Source organism: Lasioglossum baleicum, chromosome 1, assembly GCF_051020765.1.
Source record: "Lasioglossum baleicum chromosome 1, iyLasBale1, whole genome shotgun sequence".
Lineage (NCBI taxonomy): Eukaryota > Metazoa > Arthropoda > Insecta > Hymenoptera > Halictidae > Lasioglossum > Lasioglossum baleicum.
In genome coordinates, this window is record NC_134929.1 from 14,727,626 (window position 1) to 14,748,066 (window position 20,441).

At 33.8% G+C, this 20,441-nt stretch overlaps 1 protein-coding gene across 1 annotated transcript; it reads right to left on the reverse strand.

Annotated features, from left to right (window-relative positions):
• Nucleotides 1-3,381: 3,381 nt before the first annotated feature.
• LOC143216396 (uncharacterized) lies at nucleotides 3,382-10,849 on the reverse strand. Its single transcript, XM_076439425.1, has 3 exons — nucleotides 10,757-10,849; nucleotides 3,905-3,977; nucleotides 3,382-3,842 (listed from the first exon to the last, which is right to left on the reverse strand). The coding sequence occupies exons 2-3, from the start codon at nucleotides 3,924-3,926 to the stop codon at nucleotides 3,382-3,384; spliced, it is 483 nt and encodes a 160-aa protein (XP_076295540.1). The 5' UTR covers nucleotides 3,927-3,977; nucleotides 10,757-10,849.
• Between the last annotated feature and the right edge of the window lie 9,592 nt (nucleotides 10,850-20,441).

Genomic DNA, 20,441 nt, shown 5'->3' on the forward strand with positions numbered 1-20,441 from the left:
ATATGATCTCAATATTAGGCACGAACAAGAAAATGAAACTATTCTAGTCATTAAATCATCATTTATCTATTACCTAGTTATTAAAAATGAATAATATACTACTTATTAAAAGCGCTTGAGAAATGCTTAATAAAATAGGTTGTGCTTGGTAGATGAGAGAATATTCACAAACTGTGTTTTTCACACCAGATCTACTATTATCCTTGATGGTAGCACGTAATTAGAGTAACCCACGGGTATTATAATCACACCATTATCTACCTAGCATTACATACTTCAGTAAATATAATCGACGTATCTGCATGTATTTATCTATTCACTCTGAATTTGAAATGACAGAAATGAATGGAAATCTAGTACGATTTGAATAATTCCGATTCCACGATTGAATGACTAGGAATTCAGCTGACGCTACGCGGACACGTAGAAAATAATATTGCGAGCAGTAGCGGTGCTTCGTAAGTACGCAATTTGCAGGACCATAAGATCTTAACAAAAAGCTTTCACGTTATACTTGTGCAATTATACTTAACTCACATTAGATCACGAATATTTACCGAGAATACTTAATATCTCATAAAAAGTTCAACTGCGCATGCAACTATACATAATCCAGAGTACAGAATTTCAGAGAAGAAAATTTTATTATGGACATTACGGATTATTATGCAAAATAAAAATTTTCGAAATTAATTATACAGAACAGAAGTTATTTTCGATACTTATCAAAATTATTAAGGGGAGAAATAAATATACAGGAAGTGTTAAAACTGTTGTACTTGAGAGGGACTGATTTCTCCGGTGATTTCAAGTAATTTTTGTTATACTTTGAAATGACCTCGTACTCGAAAATTTTGTGCAAACGTAATTTTAATGAAAAATTAACTCTCTTGCCTCATTAAGAATAGAAAATAATTCGAACCGATACGTTTAAAAAAAATTCAGAAAATGGAAGGTATTTTAAAATGGTTATAAAATATTGAAGATTGTCGAAGCCGATAGCTGTTTAGGGAAATCAAAACTCGCGACGTTATTTCTACGGAATTCTGGCGTTCAAAGTAGAAGGAAAGTGCGCCGATCTGTGATATAATGCGTCAACAACTCCGCCATAACACCGAGCATAAAACACAGATGTCTACTGTTGATACAACGACTTCGCAGCATGGTTACGAAGGAACAATTTCATTTTATCGTCCGATATCATTGCTATCACAATGTATTCTCCACAAACGATAAACATTTTCTTACGCCCTTTAAAACAGGATGTAAAAATGTTGTGAAATGTGCGTCGAAGTACATACAGAAATCACATTTTAGTGTTAGATGTGTGTTTTTAGTAAGGATCTTACAACTTTTTTTCATGAGCAATCATTATGTTAACCGGGATATTTTTCAATGAAAGATGGCAAAGTAGTTTAAAAATGTCCGATTTTTAACGGGAACCTTAAAAAGAAACATAACTTTTTTTTAAAATAAAAGTAAAGTAAGCAGTATTTTAGTTAACATATTCTGTTAATGAATTACAAGTGTCTTAATTGCATTATAACAAAAATTTAATTTTAACAAGAATGTTAATAGTTCTTGACTCAAGGTCATCCAAGTTGAAGGTCAACTTCGATGGAAAATATTCTGCCTAATATGCCTAATATCTAATTTATATTTTTTTATGCAATGGCTAAGAATTTAGAAAACTATGTAGTACCTAAATAAACCGTCTGGTTTAAAGCATTGATAAACAAATAAAATTAGTAGCATGTTTACTCCATTGCTACAACGCAAGCAATCTTTTAGTAAATGAGAGATATTCTTTTTCTTAAAATTGAGCACAAAAACAGTAGTTTGTAAATTTCATTTTGAATTTTCATTTTATCATTCATCATTCATCATATTAACTTGATTAGGAGGCCAATTAATTGAAATACCATTTATTAACTTAAGAATTTTATTTACAATTATTTACTTCTTATTCTTTATTTTTTCTCCTCCATTAAATTAATTACGAGATAAATTAATCTATTGAGTTAATAAGCTTAAAAGCAAATATTTTGAAAATATTGTTAAGATATAAATTATCTATTAATTTAAACTAAAATAAATAATCCTTTATTCTCAAAATAAATACAATTCGAAGTCTAATAACTAGACTGCGGTTCATTATGCGAAATAAAAATTGTCTGCATCGATCGCAAGAAATAGAAACTTTGAATTTCATATACTCAATTTTGCTATTATGCTGTTATGCAGAAAATAGTTTTCCGAGTTGAACGACAATGTTTGATAGCAGCCAGCTTGAAGAAGTTCGCCTTGAAAATGTTCGCACAGTGGTGGAGAAAAGGGTGGGGGAAGGAATTATATCTTCCTCGTGTTCATTTCCTTTCAGGAATGAAGAAAACGAGAAAAAGAGCCAGAATAATAGGTGCAAATTCTCGCAGTAAACATTCGAGACAACCTCAACGACTGGTCATGCAAAATGACTTTTACCGGGTAATTGCGTAGTAGGAAGTTTCTCAAAAAGGTTTCCATTACGTAGTACTACACCTCGCGGAGATTGGACTGCATCTTTTACGATCGACTCGTAAATATCTTAAGTCCTTCAGCTGCTGCACAGTACCAGAAGCCGGACTTCAAATTACATACAAATGAAGCGCACCAGTATTATATGACCTTCACTCCATTACGGATCAGGTCGCGTAAAAATCGATCACTTTCGTCTAGGATGTCTACCATTTTATTCATACGAAAATATACTGTAATGTACAAAAAAAGAGGTAACTTAAGTCGTTATTTTAGACAAAAAGAAACTTTCTGAATTGGTGTACTGGAAAATTAAGGCCATTAATTAATATTATTATTAATTGTTGTATAGTAGACCACTACAATCTATGTATATGTAACGGTATTTTTATCTTCTTTAAACGTTTTTATTGCTTCATATTGGTTCTACTCTGATAAAACATAAAATTTAAAATATTGCTCGTATATATGTAGACTGCGGATTTTCATGCATTTATGGAGATATTAACTGGGTGAAATGTAACGGATATTGTTACGTTGTTTTCAACGTAATAAGACTATCAAGGAATAAAATGAATGTTTATTGGCATTGTGACGCATGCACGACAGAGACGAAACGCATCACGTGACCGGGCTGTGGGTAGAAGGGGAAGGTAGAGTGGGGACACTAGTCTATAAATCTGGCGACTTTATAATTCACAACACTCAAAATTGATTAATTAATAACCCAGACCTTACATCTTAAAATTTGAATATATGTATCTGAAAGTATCTTATGAAATTAATACAAAACATTCAAAGAACATTAATTTTTAATGTTTTATTCTTTAGTGAATGTTGACAATGACAAAAACAAATTCTTCTGCATTAATAATCATCATCTAACACGCCCATATTCATTGCGTTCACTGACCCGTCGGACTCCAACGCTAACTGTTCGTGACCAGTCAAGAAAAAGTATACTTTTAGTATCATAAGGCATAAAACTCCGATTGCAGTGTCCACTTTTTCTGCAATTACGTAATGGTAGTACCTAAATCTGTTGAAATAGTACTTGAAGTTTTTCACAGGAGCTTGTGGTATTATTCCTTTTTCTGATTCAGTTGCGCTTTCCGTTACATCTTCTGGTTCAGTCGCACTGTCCGTCGCGTCTTCTGTTTCAGTTGTAACTTCTGATTCAATTGTATCCTCTGCTACAGCTGCATTTTCTGGCTCAGTTGTATTTTCCGTTGTATTTTGTGGTTCAGTTGTATTTTCCATTGTATTTTTCGATTTAGTAATATTTTCCATTGTATTCTTTGGTTCCACATTTCGTGACGTTTTATTTCCTAGTATTAACAGTTGTGATAAATAATTTAATAAAATTGTTCCCAAAATAATAGAAACTTACTACGCTTCTGTACTCCATCCATATTTGGTCTCTTTCAAAAGAATGCTACACTGCGCCACTGCAAACAATCGATCTGTAACACACATTATTAAGAAAAAAGCTGTGAGACTACATTCTCAGTTACAAATCATGAATTTTTTTAACAAACCTACAGGTCAAAATACAGGGTGTCCCACTTTTTCCAGTAGCCAGATAAAAAAATTTTTGGAATAAAATGACCTTGATATGACCTTACTGTTAAGGCCATGTCAGGGTCATAGTATGATAGTATGATAGTATGATAGTATGATAGTAAAAATATGTAGTTCCATTTTAAAAAATGAAGGTGACCTTCATTTTGTAGCCGACTAAAAACTAATTAATTTTGTTCCAAACATTTTTTTATCTGGCTACCGGAAGTGCCCGAAAAATCGTGGCGACAGTAACGTGGGACACCCTGTATATTTTCTTGCAAGTTTGCAGATCGGCAAAAATTCATGTAATAAGCCTAGAAGTGAAACAAAAGCTTATTCGCAATTTTTGCTTCACTTCTCGGTACAACAATTTCGAGATAAGAATGTTTGTGCTTGTACATCCACTTTCAGTATATAAAAATCAATTCTTAATTTCGCCTAATTACCCATACGCTTCGAGAACCTCTGAAATATTCGAAAATATGAAGACCGACAAGTAAACAGTGGAAATTTCGTACTAATTCGTTTAATGAAACTTGCAGAATTATTTCCAATACACTCTCGTAATTGCCCCCAACTAAAGTGATTGATATATGGGAGCGAACTAAGTCGTTAGCGTACAAAATTTCCATGAGAGACCACCCGAAGGGCAACGCTCTGCATATTTATAAATTTGATCATTTATGCTAATTCTTTCCCAACTCGAAATTTGAAAGTACAAAAGTTATTTTAATATTTATCATTTTTATTCTAATGTTCCTTGCGATTGAAATTTTTAAGTTCGAATTCTTTCTTTCTTTTTCATGTACTACATGTTTAGTTTGAACACGGGACTCTCTGAGTCACCACTCGAGTGCTAAGGGTTAGAAATCGTAGGGTGATAATAAATAGCGTGATAATAAATTCAACTTAAAAATATAACATTGTACTGGCGAGAGCTAGTAGTATGTATGTGGAATAGCTTGTCAAAATTTCATAGCAATTGGCCATGTGATTTTTGTGATTTTATCTACGTTAGGTGAAAACTAACCTAACCCAGACACCGATATTCTGAAGCACCATCGTTCTGATGGAATCGTCATTACTAGACTGCGGATCTTTATGCAATTATGGCTTTTGAAAATCTTCAAAAAATGCTAGGATATAAAATATGACAGAATTTAGAACGATATTAATTGATGTCAGATCTAAAAAGGCTACTACCGCGGAAAGTGAGATTCTATATTCTATTTTTTTCCACCTTCTTAAAATTCGTCAACAAAAATTGAAAATTGCATAAACATCCGCAGTCTAGTCATTACCTTATCATTGCAATGAATTTAAGCATCAAATTTTGGGAAGACATTTTGAATAGTTCAAACATAACTTTCTTACTTATCCATTAAAAGAATCGAATCGGACCTGTATACGCACTTTCTTAAATCTCCATAATAATTTAAATATGTGAGATTTCTTTGTGTGTTTTTTCACCTCTAATGCGATTTTTCATAAACAAAAATTGTTCTGTTATCGAGATCGCGTAAACTAAATATTTTTTAAGTTGCAAAGTTTGAAATTTTTTCGAAATTTTCGAGTTGCCGAACTGCCCGTGTTGATACACCTCTTAGGTTGTTTCACATATTGTTAAGTGTCGATTACACGCAGTTAGTGTACTTGCTGCTCACGGATGAAATCACTCGCGGCTATTAAATCCGCTCAATGTAATCAATAGGGATAGTAAACCGGCCAGCGAGCAACCAAAGCGAGTTGGAGTTGATGGCTCTCTAGCCATTAAAATCGCTTCCCGTAATATACATAAAGTGAGGAAACCGGTCGGTACACAAAACTCTGATGCAGAAAACAATCGGAATCGAACAAAACACGGAGCAAACGAGTAAGCGAGTTTTCTAGCTGGCCGTGTATGTAGTTGATATTCACGGTGGGTCGCGGAACTCGCTCACTCGCTGGCGAGTTCGTTTGCCAGCGAGTACATAGGTAGATACAGTGCCTGACAGAAGTATTCGCACACCCTTTCAGGAAGAATAACTTCTTTGAAATTGTACCGAACAACTTAAATATGTTCGAGACATTGCAAGAATTAGTTTACTACATAATGTGGCAAAATATTTTGTATCAGACAAATTTTAACAATTGGATGCCAGGGCGTGGTTCCATTTTGATTCATTGTCAGCATTTCAAAGACATCGTCTAGGGCAAATGTACCTATTACTGCGGGTTTACGTGTTTCCCAATGAGGTTAAAATACGTAAAAATAAATATGTTGCCCTGAATGAATTTGTACAATTCAATGAGAATGTATCCAAATTGACGAGACAAACAACATTGTCGATCATTCTTATATTTTTATGATCTCCGGATTTGAGAAAACATTCTTCATAAAAGTTAAAACTTTTGGACTATTTTTCGTTTATCTCAATCATCAAAGGACTATTGTTCACATGATTGTACACTCTGTATATTGGTGTAAATTGCACACAGGGGACAGTTTTATTATTATTTAACTTCTGTCACCTTTCTAATAAAAAAATTAAGCCCTCGGTATTACGTACATTAAGGTGAAGTAAGAGCTCATTACTGCGGCTCAAAAATCATTAGGAATGTCCCTAATACTATGGTGGAATTGCAACCACGATGAAAAACGAGGTTCACTTTAAAAAATGATTGGTTACTGTACTCAAGATTTATTTAAATAATGCCTACATACGTAGCTTGTTTCTGTATGCTTGTATATTTCGAATTCTAATCCGCAGTAATGGGTACGCAGTAATTGGTACATGGCACTTTTTCGTCCGCAGTAATATGTGCAAAATGTTATCGATACTATTTTTTAAATATTTAAATATTGTATTATATATTTATTTATTAATATTATTATTAATATTTGTTCATTAATATTATATATTTTAAAAATATTTTGTAAAATATTTTCTTATGTTGTATTAGATTTCATTTTTCCATAAAATGCTTACACATATCATTTCATTATAAATTAGGAATAATATTAAAATAAAGTGTACGATTCTCCTGTTTAACCAATTTAGACCTGAAACTAATTTTGTCTAAATTTTATGAATTTTTATCTCTCACTGAAGAGAGTTGCAAAATTCCATATTAAAGTTGCTCGAGTATTGTTTCTACTAGTTCGTTGTTTTTCTTCTAGACGCAGAATGCTTAATTAGTTAGTATTTGAGCGCGTGTTTCATTGACTGTTTTTGAAACTAACAGTATCCTACGTGGAAGGATTGGACTAAAGGGATAAAATACTCCATGAATTTAATGTATCAAAACATTTTTTACAAGAAATATTTTAAGAATTCAATGGTGGTGTGGAGAGATCTATTTTGATTCAGGATTTCAAAGGCATCACCTAGCTTCCATTTAGACTGACAAATACTCTAAAATACTATCTTAAATAATATATAGTAAATAATCGTTTATTTTAAAGTATGTGTATAACTTTGAAAATTAAATAATTTATACTATGATATATAACTTCTCAAAATGATATTTGAGGAATATTGAAAATATTTGGACGTTGTCCTGAAACAATTTATTTATTCTCTTTATTTCAAATACTGTTGCCAAAAATAATGATTCCAAATTCAATACAGTTATAAATAAAAAGTAATTTCAGTAAAGTGTATAATAGGAAAAAAATGAAAATTTAAGAACTCAAATAGTGGAACACGTCATCCAGATTACCTGGTGTAACATTTTTTGCTGTATCAACGTATTTCAATATCGCGGGATAAATTGAAAACTACATTTCGCGCACGAAGCGATCGATTTGTTCCACTGCGCTATTTAAAATCCATCCTATTGATAATACTTTTTACCATTACGCGTTTTCCCGGTGTAAATACGCGCGAGAATCGAATAGAATTTCGTTGAGGAAATATTGGCAGCCTCTATTTTTGTCGACCGATAGAGCGTTTCGATTCGCTGAAATACGGCCGCACAGAATTGTAATCGGGTTTTGTTCCCGACATTTTACGTGCGATGAGATTACCCGCGCCATTTTTGCGAGGGCTACGAAATCTCTGGGATACGATATGCCCCACGTTCCGATTTAAGGATATCTATGATCTTGAGAGGGCAGTCGCATGTGAGGACGGGTCAAAAAGATCGATTTTTGTTTGTCGCATTAGGCCGGTGCATATGAAATGTCCGATTTTTTAATGCAAATGTAATGAAGCCTTGTGATCTAGAAATACTATTATAACTAGACTGCGGATTTTTCTGCATTCGTGAAGAAATGAGTAGGGTGAAATATAAAAGTAATAAATTAGAAATATTGAAAAATATATTGTAATGTTGTTTTCAACGTAACAAAGTCATTAAGGGATGAAATCAATTTTTATTTTATTCCTGCTTCCCATAATCAATGCAGAATATTTTTATTTTGTTTGTGCAGAATATTTTTTATTTTATTCTCGTCTTGTTACTTTCTTCCGGCACAATATTCTCTCGTATTAATGTTCGCATAAAAATCCGCAGTTTAATTATAACCTACAGCGTTATTATACAGGGTGTTCCAGAAATTTCGGAAAATCTTGGAAGTAACTTTTTCCTTTGCGAGAATGTTCTTCGTGGCTTTGTTCAGGAGTTGGTAACGAAAAACGCGGACCAATCAGAGCGCGGCTATAGAGTGTCCGGCACTGACGGAGAGAGGGTAACCATTTTCCCTCAATTGGTGCTCCTCCCCTCATCAGGCGACACTGCCTTGCTCTGAAATTTTGACAAGCTATTCCACATACTGCTAGATTTTTACATTGAATTTATCAAGTATACCTTTTTACTTAAAAAGTTACCGGAAAAATGCAATGTAATTATTTGTTATTTTGTCAATCTTTCAGGTAAATTATTTATTTAGGTAGGAGCAGAAAAATTGTTCTGTATGACGAAGGAGTAGCTGAATCATATTTATTAAATTTTGCAAGAGGTTTACATTAGATTGTAATTTCTTGAATTAGCCGAGGTTCAGAAAATGCGTAATTCTTGATGGCTACGGAGCGTCGCGACGCGTGCTGGAACACACTACATCGCAGAGGATGCGAATAGAGATCGTCTTCCTTTGCTTCCTTTCGCTCGATGAATCGACCGCATATGACGAAGTGAGAGCCGGTAAATGATATTTTCGCATTATCGCCGTTAGCGGGGAACAATAGGCATCGATTAACGGTGACCGAACCGTCGTCGTCGATGGACATATTTCCAGCACGATTGTCAAATTCCGGTGTCCCTCTACCAGCTCGACGTTCGACCGTAAGTTTCCGGAAATAAAATCGCATAGCGTGTATACAATCGATTCACCGCTGCCTTTTTCCATAGAGAAACTCTTTTTTTATAGACGAATGCGTTTCAACTGGACAGAAAACGTGGAACGTTGTTTAATATCTTTTTTTAGAGCTTGTCTCGATTTAACTCCCGCGAGGTTAGCAATATTCGTGGGTGCACGCCGCGCCGATACGAGCAAGTGCATCGAAGTGCATGCTTCGAGCGATAGCTGCCGAGGAATTCAAGGATCCACCATTTTACTGATAGGAATGTTTTAGTCCCGTGTTAACGGTGAAACCCCTCTTCGGTCGCTATATGGATTTTAATTGAATCTAAAACAAAACGACTCGCCGTCGCCTTTTGAAAATTAATTTCCTACAAATTCGTTTAAAATGTCGCTCCGCATTCCAACGATTTGTGGATGCGTCAGCAATTTTTTCAATTTTTAGCACGCATTTCATTCAAATATGATTAAATTTAAACATTTTTTTTAAAATTTATCGAACCTTATTGTATGAAACATATTGTTTGCTGCACAAATAGTTATAAAATATTAATACTCGCTGAGAGATGTAAAATATTATTTGTTATGAAAAATTGATACATTAATTCAATGTTAATTCATTGAATGGCTTTATAATTTAAAAGTGAATTGAAATAGAATGCATGTTTTACATAACAAAACGTAATTATCATCACTTGCAAGATTTTTTATTGTACTTTTTGATCGATAATATGAATTTTATGCGATATTGACTTTTGAAATGGTTTTTATGCAGACACTCCGTATAATATAATAACCACTATAATTAATAACCTTCTGAAACCTTAATTTGTAAAAATCACTACAAAATCATATATTTCGCGTTATATGTACATATTACCAATTATGCCTAGACTGTGGATCTTTATGCAATTATCGCTTTTGAAAATTGTCAAAATATGCTACGATGTAAAATATTTCAGATCTAAAAAAGACTACTACCACAGATAATAAGATTTTATTTGATTCGAGTTTCTCTTAAAATTCGTCTACAAAAATTGCAAATTGTACAAACATCCGCAGTCTACTAATTACTATAAATGCTTTTATTAAAAATGATTAGCATGTATGAACAAACTCTCTTGTTCACTATAATAATTTTGAATATACATAAGTTACTATAAAAAATATCTATAAAAATGACCATAGAATATCAAGATATTTTCAATTATTTTATATGTGAGTATTGCAAATTGCAATGCAGATTAGTAAAATGAAATTTTAAAACAAATACTGTTATTTTCTACATAACCTCATATTAACCGTTTAAAAGAACGAATAATAACAAAAAGCGTGATCGCAAATGATAATATAGTCAATGCAGATTAAAAATAACTATACAAATAAATAAGTATTTACCAAATAGTCTATATTGGCGTATGTACTTGAACAATCCAATATAATACAAACAATTGCACTTTTCAAACTTCCTTAAAAACTGACACTGACCGCTGCAAAGTTTGTTTCACACTGCACATAATTATTTTTACTGTCTGCAATTTTTATGACTACTCGTATCGCATTAGTGGAATATTATCAACACTAAAACTAACTATAAACGTACGTCGTACGTCGACGGTTCGAGAACATTATACGCATTATAAATTTTTGCAATAATTTCATATGAACAGTTTATACAAAAGTGGGTAAAAATATTATACAGGGTGTCTCAACTGAGAGAGGCCACCTAAATATTTTCTTTATTTTTAATAACACGAAAAAAATATTTATAGCATGATTTAAATGGTATCGAAGGAGGAATATCATAAAAGAACAATTTTTTTTGGAAAACTTTTTTTTTATTCCATCTTGTTAATGACTTTAGCATTTTAGAATGTATTTTTTCAGCCGCTATAAGATGGAATAAAAAAAGATTAGTTCTCCCGATAAAAAAATAACGATGACTGTTTCGAGCGTTGTCGAGTACAGAATTGCTGCTGGTTCAGGAGCAATCAAACGCTCTGGTTCGCACAAACCATTGTGTATTTCGCAGTCGTAAACGAAGCACACACGTATTGTGAACTCTTGGAACGTCCAAGGTTCAATGGTACAAAGTTCAAGTTCAAAGCAAAGTTCAAGGATTATAATAAAAGTTCATAACATTGTTCGTAATGAGATTGAAAGAAAGTTCATGGAAATGACGAAAGAGAGTTCATATAAATAACGAAGGAAAGTTCATATAAATAACGAAGGAAAGTTCACAATGCACGTCACACTTCAATTTGCAACTCCCGCTCACATTCAATTCCGAATTCGATTTAAATACCGTTTTAAGACGCTTCGTACGACTCCCTCGAAAGCTCGTAAGATTCTAAAAACTATTCTCCTGCAATTCCCCACCAAAGCTCGGAAAAGATAATTTCTTTGGTAAGGATAGAAGGGGAATCAATCACCAGTTCGAGGTGTAGTCCAAATTTGTGGAACGCCTACCAAGATTGTGATTTCATTTCGCAAACTCGCAAGACGCTGCACAAAGATCCCTTGATCGACAATATATTCCTAAACTGGTGTCGCCTTTCCGCTGAGTGTGGGCCTGCGATGCGTCGCTTGTCATTGGCTGGGGTACGGTTGGTTTTCCTTTATGATACGAAACAGGACACTTAACTTTCAACCGTACCCAAGTCCGTAACTAATTTTAAGGGCAAGGATGCCAATAAATAACTCGAAAATGACGATCTTCCACTCAATCGTAGCACAAGCCCAGGCACGATGTCTTGAAAAAACTATGACAAAATAACCGGACAAAAGAAATTGTTCTTCTTTGATATTCCTCCTTCGATACCGTTTAAATTATGCCATAAATATTCTTTTTTTGCCATTAAAAATAAAGGAGATATTTAGGTGGCCTCCTTCAGTTGAGACACATCTTTGAGACATTCTTATTTTTATGTTTTTATATATTTGGTATTCCTATTTAAGCATCAGCATTTTTAATGTTTAAATTAAAATAACTTCTATATTCTATACTAATCATTTTTCGACATACATAGGTCTGTGCTTCTCATACATAACTCCTTAACGAAGCCCTGGGAAACAATTCCGCAATGGAAAAAAGTTATTTCAAATGACCTCAGGAATCACTCCCTTCAAAGAGGTGCCACATTTTTGTGCCACATTGAATTTTAAAACTTTAGCCGCGTTGAATTGAATCCGTTAGTATAATATTCATAATTCTACATGTAACAATTATCTAGAACGAGCACGTAAGAAACTAATTTGATTTCTCCACTGTTGGATTACGAAATACGAAAGAACTGAGGTAATTTTCCAGCACACATCATTTTAGTGATGTAATCTACAAAAGCGCAGTGAGAATCTTTTCTGTGGGATAAGTCTTCTTGTTTCGAACTTCATTTCGTATATGGTATTCACATTAATGAGGAACGGGGTAATTTGAGCCTGGAAAAACGAAACTGAGCTAGAATTATTCCGTGTCGCTCCACCTGACGTAAAACTGTTCTTTCTGTTTCAAAATATCATTTTCTACTTCAAACAGTCCTGTTAGATTAATTAATTCACTTATTACTAGATCATTATTACGCATTTTTGAGAAAAATGAGTACGCGTAGCTTAAAACAGTAAAATTATTAGACGAATTTAAAGCGACCGTTATATTATTTTCTATCTATTGAAAATATTAGGTATAGTCGGGCGAAATTATGCGTCAGGCTTGGGGCTTATTATACTTATCTTTATTGTAATTGTATTTTACAACAAGAATTCATTTTGTGAACTTCGAATATTTCAAAACTATTTCCTAACTAAGTTATGTGTGTGTAATAAGTTCTTATAAGTCGGTAAAGTAATTAGGTATATGCTTTCAGTACTGCGATGGATTATTCAAGTGAAATGTACGGAAGAAAATATTGTAAATACGAGAGTTACAGTTACAAATTTTAAGCAGAGCGTGAATTGTTCCGTTACAAGGAATGGTTCTTCAGGTGCATGATATTTTACACTCGGAAAACGTGGTGCGTTTGCTTCTAAGTAAACGGCGAATGTCTATGCAAATTTACGCTTTTTCAAGGTTTATTAACTGACACGGAAATTATACAAAAATTCATACCCTTTGTTGAATCTTTTATGAAGTTTAACGTAAACGAAAAACGTTATACTGTTTTCTTAAAATTTTCATTTCGTTAAATTTTCTGTTCCGTTAAATTTTCTTTTTCTTTTAAAATCTTTTTTTCCTTTTAAATTGTTTTTGCTGAGAAAGGATTCCGCTGTTTAATTGAATAGTTCTGAGAATAAGTGTTATAAATGCAATAAATCAATCATTGTACAATACAATTTCGACATAAAAATATCTTTTTTTAATTTATTTATTTAATGTTGTCTCAACATCAAAGATCTATTCTATTGTTAGGTGATTCATGTTAACTGGTACTTTACATATATCGCAGATCGTGTTTTCTTTTTTATTTAACAAAAATGAATGGGTTATTTCTGAGTGCCCAATTCTAATACTAGAAATTGAAGTTTGAATTTGACGATCTACTGGACTTGGAAACTTTTGCCACTCGAGATCCGTTCCTTCGTTATGATATTTTTGTATTGTATCCCTTTTAATTTTGTCAAATACCTGTTTCCTAAAAATTTCATTTTGGTGGTTTTTAAAATCGTTTAATCTGGTATAATGGGTGATTTGTTTGTTTGTCATTATATGTTGTAATTGTACTGGGTGCTTCTTTCTTTCGCACAGTAGTGTATATTAATTATTTCACTATTGTGCATAAACCACGCTTTCCGATTGTCAGTTTCGCAAGATCATATAATACAAATTATCAACCAGCATTTGGACTCTAATTTGGAACCGCTGTCCAAAATTAATTTCGCTAGTACACGTTTGAGTACTATTTCATAGCAGATAAATGCGTTCATTGCGTAATTCATAGGAGGTAAATGGATTCGTAATGTTCGCGACATGTAAAATAAAACTTTTAATCAAGCATTAGAGCACACATATGTAAATACTATAAATACAAACACAGTACAAACGTTAGCACAAGAAATAAAATTATATTCGATTATATATTTATAGAATTCAATTTTCAATTAATTTATTCTAATATACGTAAGGAAAAATGAAGTTGTGTATGTAATATTTCTGTTCACATTTTTGTAAGACACACTTTGGTTGAGATTTAGGGTTACACAATTTTATTTTAACAATAAGGAAGGAAAAGCAATATTTCTTCCGAAGTCTGATTTTTGTTAAATTGGGTATGGGAATTTGCTAAATTATCCGATTCATCGATAGACACCGGATCTTTATGCAAAATAGAAATTTTTTACCTAATTTGCAACACAAACTGGAGTGAAATAGAAACTTATTTTCTTTCTTAATGTGTTTAATAGGTAAATTCTTCTAATGTTTTTCTGTCTTAGATTACACCTACTCATTTTTGTCATAAATGCATAAAATCCGCTATCTACTCATCAGACAATCGATTAAATACAATGTAAACAGAATGGACAGTAGAAATGCGGTCGAAAAACAGGAGAAGATGTACAGCAGCCGCAGATAGTGCACGTAATAATGGCAGCAATGCAAATTCTTCATTAAGGGTCTCTTCGTTTTTTCAACGACATAGAAAGTAGTTCACGTTCGCGCATCGATTATCGAGCCCCTTCAGAAATTATAACTTCGGTTAATTCGAACGAGCCGAGATTCCAGAAGCGATTTAATTACGGCGAGAAGTTCCAGAAGCTGACAGACACGTAATTTGTAAGATAATAGAAAAGTCGCGGATAAAAGAAGGCGGTCCCGATGGAATCTGACTAATGCCAAGGAAAAGAAATAAAAAGGGGCACACTGTACAAAAAATAATTAAATCCATCTGGCGCCACCAAGATCCAGCAGCTTCTCGAATATATTATTCCCCTCTCCCCCTCCGGAATAATGGAACAAACCATTTATTCGTGCCCTTAGCGTAATCCGAAGATGTACAAACACTTGCATTTGCAAATCCGTAAATCTTTTGTGCCAAAACTTAGTTACTACTAGACTGCGAATCTTTATGCATTTATGAAGAAATTAGTTGGGTGAAATGTAAAACAATAACAGATTAGAAAAATTCAAGAATATTGTAATGTTGTTTTATAATTTCTCCTATAATTTATAGGAGAAAGGCAGAAATTTTGAGTCCGGTAAAGTAAAGGACTGCCAAATTTAATATTACAGAAGTCTTTGTCCAACAACATTTGGCATATAAGCATTGTACATAGTGTTGAATCCAACAGTAGAAAATAAGAACGGCATATTTCCGGAGCATAAAGGGATAATCCAACTGACAATGAGAGACGAAACACGGTGACACAAAGAGTGGTCCAATGAGTTCTCATAAAATTTCCCATAAAACTCATTCTCGCAAAACTTCGCTACGGATTTGAAAACGAAGTTCCCAGCGTCGGTATTCATTGTCGATGGGGAGCAAAGGGAACGGGAAAAGGTTTTTGCTAAAGGGATTAAGTCCGTTCGCGACTAAAGCCAGTCCACGCATTCGCGTTTGAAGGGCGCAAAGGAAATTAGCGTAGAATGGAAAGAAAGGTACAAATAAGAGAAAGGAAAGAAGCGACGACGGAAAAAGGAAGACGAGAGCGACGCAGGATAAAATCTCTGGACGGGGGGTAGTGGGGGCAAACAGTAAATCTCGCGGTGCCCGCGTCACGACGATTTGCAGTCGGCGCTGCCACTAATTGCATGTCAGCCCCAATGTTTTGCGTTTTATCTGACCGGTACGTCGCTTCTGCTATCTACCAGGTGTTAACTGCCGCGTGAAATTCCGCAGAGCAGAACCGTATGTCTCCCCGGTCGAAACGTAAATGCTCCATGGAACCATCAGCAACGATTTCACTCGTTACCGTTGACTCGTTTAAGGAACAACCTATTTACGCCGTTTTTACTCGGGCATAAAATGAATTTTTGCTCGGGGATGGTTGAAGAACGTTCAAATGCTTTGACTCGTCGTCCCTAGGAAAACACATACCGCGACATTTTATTACAAGTTGTTTGAAATTATTGGCAAATTAGAGGAACGTCGTAACACCTTACTTAGTCGGTCAAACTTATTGTAATATTGGGTTGTGTAATAAATTCCCGCGTTTTTTGTATTTTATTTTTCCCCCGCAATTTTATGTTTGTATACACGGTATTTTTTCACCTAACTGGGCTACCTTGAATATCCTTGTTGTTTTTAAAGATACGTCAAATGTCTGAAGGACAAAGTTGAATGGTAAAATGGGGCTCATACGATACCGAAAAAATTTTTGTTTTTATGTAATCTTTTTTTGATGCAGCTGGACATTCATTATAAAAAAGTACTAACCTATGTATGTCGAAAAGTTAGTAGTTCAGGAGATATCTCAATTTATATAAATAACTCTAAAACACCATTACTGTCGTACTAAGACGTTAGCGTTTACTTACTTGTGTAACGTATCGGTATGCGATCACTGTCCGTGCAGAACAGACGCTGTTGGACAGTAAACGCGACTTTACTGTATATGCAAAAATCTTTACGTTGGTCAGGATTAGGTTCGTGGCGAGATGGAGTGCGCCAGTCCGACTATGCTTGCACATCTACGTTATCGACATCACATGCGTGCATCTGGTGCCACCAGAATTTTTTAGAAACTCAATATACTTACCTGTTTCCTTTCGATTGCTGATTATAACAGCATCTGCAATTACGTCTAAACGACCCGGCATTTGCGATACGAAGGTTAACGACACACTCGAAAAAGATATCCTATAGCAGTTACGGGCAGAGTATTCCATTAGATTCGCGAGCGAGGACAAAAGGAAAAATTGGATGATGCAGTCGTCCGAGTGTCGGCAAAGAAAAATAGGAACGGAAGAAGTGCGACAGGTAGGCGTGTTCCCGCAGGAACAATTCGAGATGTAAATCAATGGCTGATAAGGGTGGCTGTCCTGCGGGAAAAGGAAGGTCGATCTTGGATCCCGCTCAACTAGAAAGGAGGATAGAGCACCGGAACGAAGTTTGTACTAGAGAAAGGTGGGTCTTCGTTCTGCAGAAATACCGCGTCCGAGAATTATTTATTTGCCGAGTTTCAACGACAATTTTCGTTCTTAAGTGGGTTTCGCATTCCCTGCTAAATCCTCCACCTCATCCACAAAATCCCCTAACCTTCTCCTCTCCTTTCCCTTTCCTTCGATCGTAATACAAGACTATTCGTTGCGGAATTAATAGAATGAGCCGAGCTCAACAACATTAATCTAGGGAAGATATGCAGCATGGTCCACTTAAGTATAACCACTTCTTCCGTTATTACTATTTATTTTTCAATTATACAGCCGCTAGCCAAAGAATTAGGACCATTCACAATATTTAACGTTCTACATGTATTGAATAACTCTTATTGATATTAACTATAAATTACCGTGATATACATATTCAGTTTTTGTTGCACAACTTAGCAGCATTACAACTGGAGACAATAGTTAAGTAGCTAACTTTGGTTGCACCACCCTGTATAATGAACTAACTTTCTTTGTGGAACGTTATGCTTGCTCTTGTTGGTTTGAAATTTGTGTTAAATTAAAGACTTGCGAGAAAAATTAATATTTTCGCACAAGGGGGCACTTTATGAATGAATAAAGAAATGATTAAATTATTGATTTTACAGCTAAAGATGTAAGTTCGGCAAAATTAGGTTAGCTTTCTCTGTTGTCGATTTTAATTTATCTCAATCAGCTTCGAAACAGTTTCAGTGGACAATAAATTTTTACTCATAAATGTATACTGTATGAAATACGCCACTTCACGCGCAATAACCTGACAATAATCAGTACATCATCGACTTTAGCAGTATGAAATCACATTTCGATGACATTTATATTCAGTTAAATAATTCTTTCGGTCGTAAACATTTCTATTGACATGCAACGATGCAATAGGTACAGTATTCAGCAAAATTCATTGGCACGGGCAAAATTTTATTATAAAATCAAAACTAAATGTGTCAAGGAAATACATTTTATTTAACTGTAATTCGCGTTGTTGACCACTCGCGCTTTAAATCAGAATAACTTTTTTTCAATGAATCAAATAATTTCTTTTTTTTTTAAAGCTAGAATCACTTTAGCATATCACGTTTAATGAAAATTTTTGAAAAATTGCATGTGGTCGGAATCACGAAATAAAATTGTAAACTATTTTACAATAAAAACGAATAATAACTTTTTACAATTTTTTTATCTGGGCTTACAATGAAAATTTAAAGAATTTGTTTTGTAGATTCATATCGGTTACACACATGTTAAACGTTTCATCGAAATTGGTAAATTGGTTTACGAGGTATAAACTATATTAAAAATTGCGTAAATAGTGAAAAACTGTAATTTTCATCATTTTTATCCGTTTTTATCTCGTAGCAACATTAACCAAATTACGATAACAAAACACATTCGTTAAATTTTTATTACAAGTCCTAATAAACAAATTGTAATAATTCTGACCAAATACAATATTTAAAAATTTTATTACGCTCCATCTACTAAACTAATCCTTCTAGCTTAGCAGAAAAATTGAAGTCATTTACTTCACTTATATAAAAAATTTTGTCCGATTTAAATTGTGTGTGTGATTTAATCATGATGTATTAAATATAAACGATAGGAAAGAGAAAAGTGTATTGGAAGCTGTCGTTTTTCTGTATTTGTATCATTCATTACTCGTGTTTACCAAATTGCCCAGAAAGTTATTTATTGTTTCATCTCGTGTTCACGAAATATATACAAATTGTAGTAACTTAATATGTAACCAGAGTAATAATTCTGGTAGAACCAAATTCGTATTTTTCAGTGATAAATTTCGCATGAGAGAAATGTACGTACGTAATCGATATCCGATACTAATGATCGCTATGTTGAACCAATCGCCCTAAAGTCGTGTAATACGTCATGCTACAATATCTTGTATTGAATTGCTGAACAAGCTTGCAACATAACTATAATTTCGTGTTTGTACTAACAACAAATATTGTCAGAAATGAAACATCTGATTGCAAGCATATCCTGCGAGAAGCGCCATGATGCGCAGAATACAATGCAATAAAAAACAATTTGACCTTGTAATTCAACCTTGATGATTTTAATAGAGGAGAAATCATACAGTGAAATCTTCAATTTTTAAAATTTTCCAACAATTTTGAATTTCGTCAACTCAATTTTGCTATAAATGCATAAAGATCCGCAGTCTAATAATTACGGAGTAATTCAATTGTATTGTGTTCAATTATGTCGTAATTTGAAATTCAGTCGCTTCTTTATATTAAATTACAATGTAATTTGTAGTTCTGGTCATTTATTACATTGTATTTCAATTACAATATTTCGATTACACTCATGACTCGCATAATCGGCAATTACATTATGGAAAAGGTTCGAATTATATAATGCAATTGCAGTATAATTCAAATTCGTAATTCTGTATATGAAATACAGTGTTATTGAATTACATAATTCAATTGCAACGTATTTAAATTCGTACAACTCTGCATGATGTAAGCGACATTTCGGTCTCGAAGTTTTCGCATATATCGAGGCATTACTGTAATAACACGCCATGTACGTAGGAAATGTAATGAATTATTCTGGTTCGCATTTTTGCCTCAAAAAAGTACTTTGAATCTTCCCGGTAAGTCTTTGTTTTTTCTCAGACGCCATCTTTTTACATGCGGCCTTGCGTCCTCGGATCTGCATACGTAAGAAACTAAGGAACAAGCGGAAGGAAGCGCACGAATTGAATATAGACGAAACGCACGCATATCCAGAAGTACAGTCGCCTTGAAAAGTAAGTTTTCTCGCTCAACAATATTGACGTACATTATCATTAGAAAATTCGAATTTCTATTTATTAATCCGTATACATTTTCCAACTTCTATTTGTTTGCTTGCACTTTCATATTAAAGCTAAAGTCATCTTTTGTATGAGCATTGCTGAAAACGGTTTAATGGAAGCATGGCTTATTTTTCAGACTGACTGTATGAACGCGCATCGATCATTCAGTTCTTCAAACC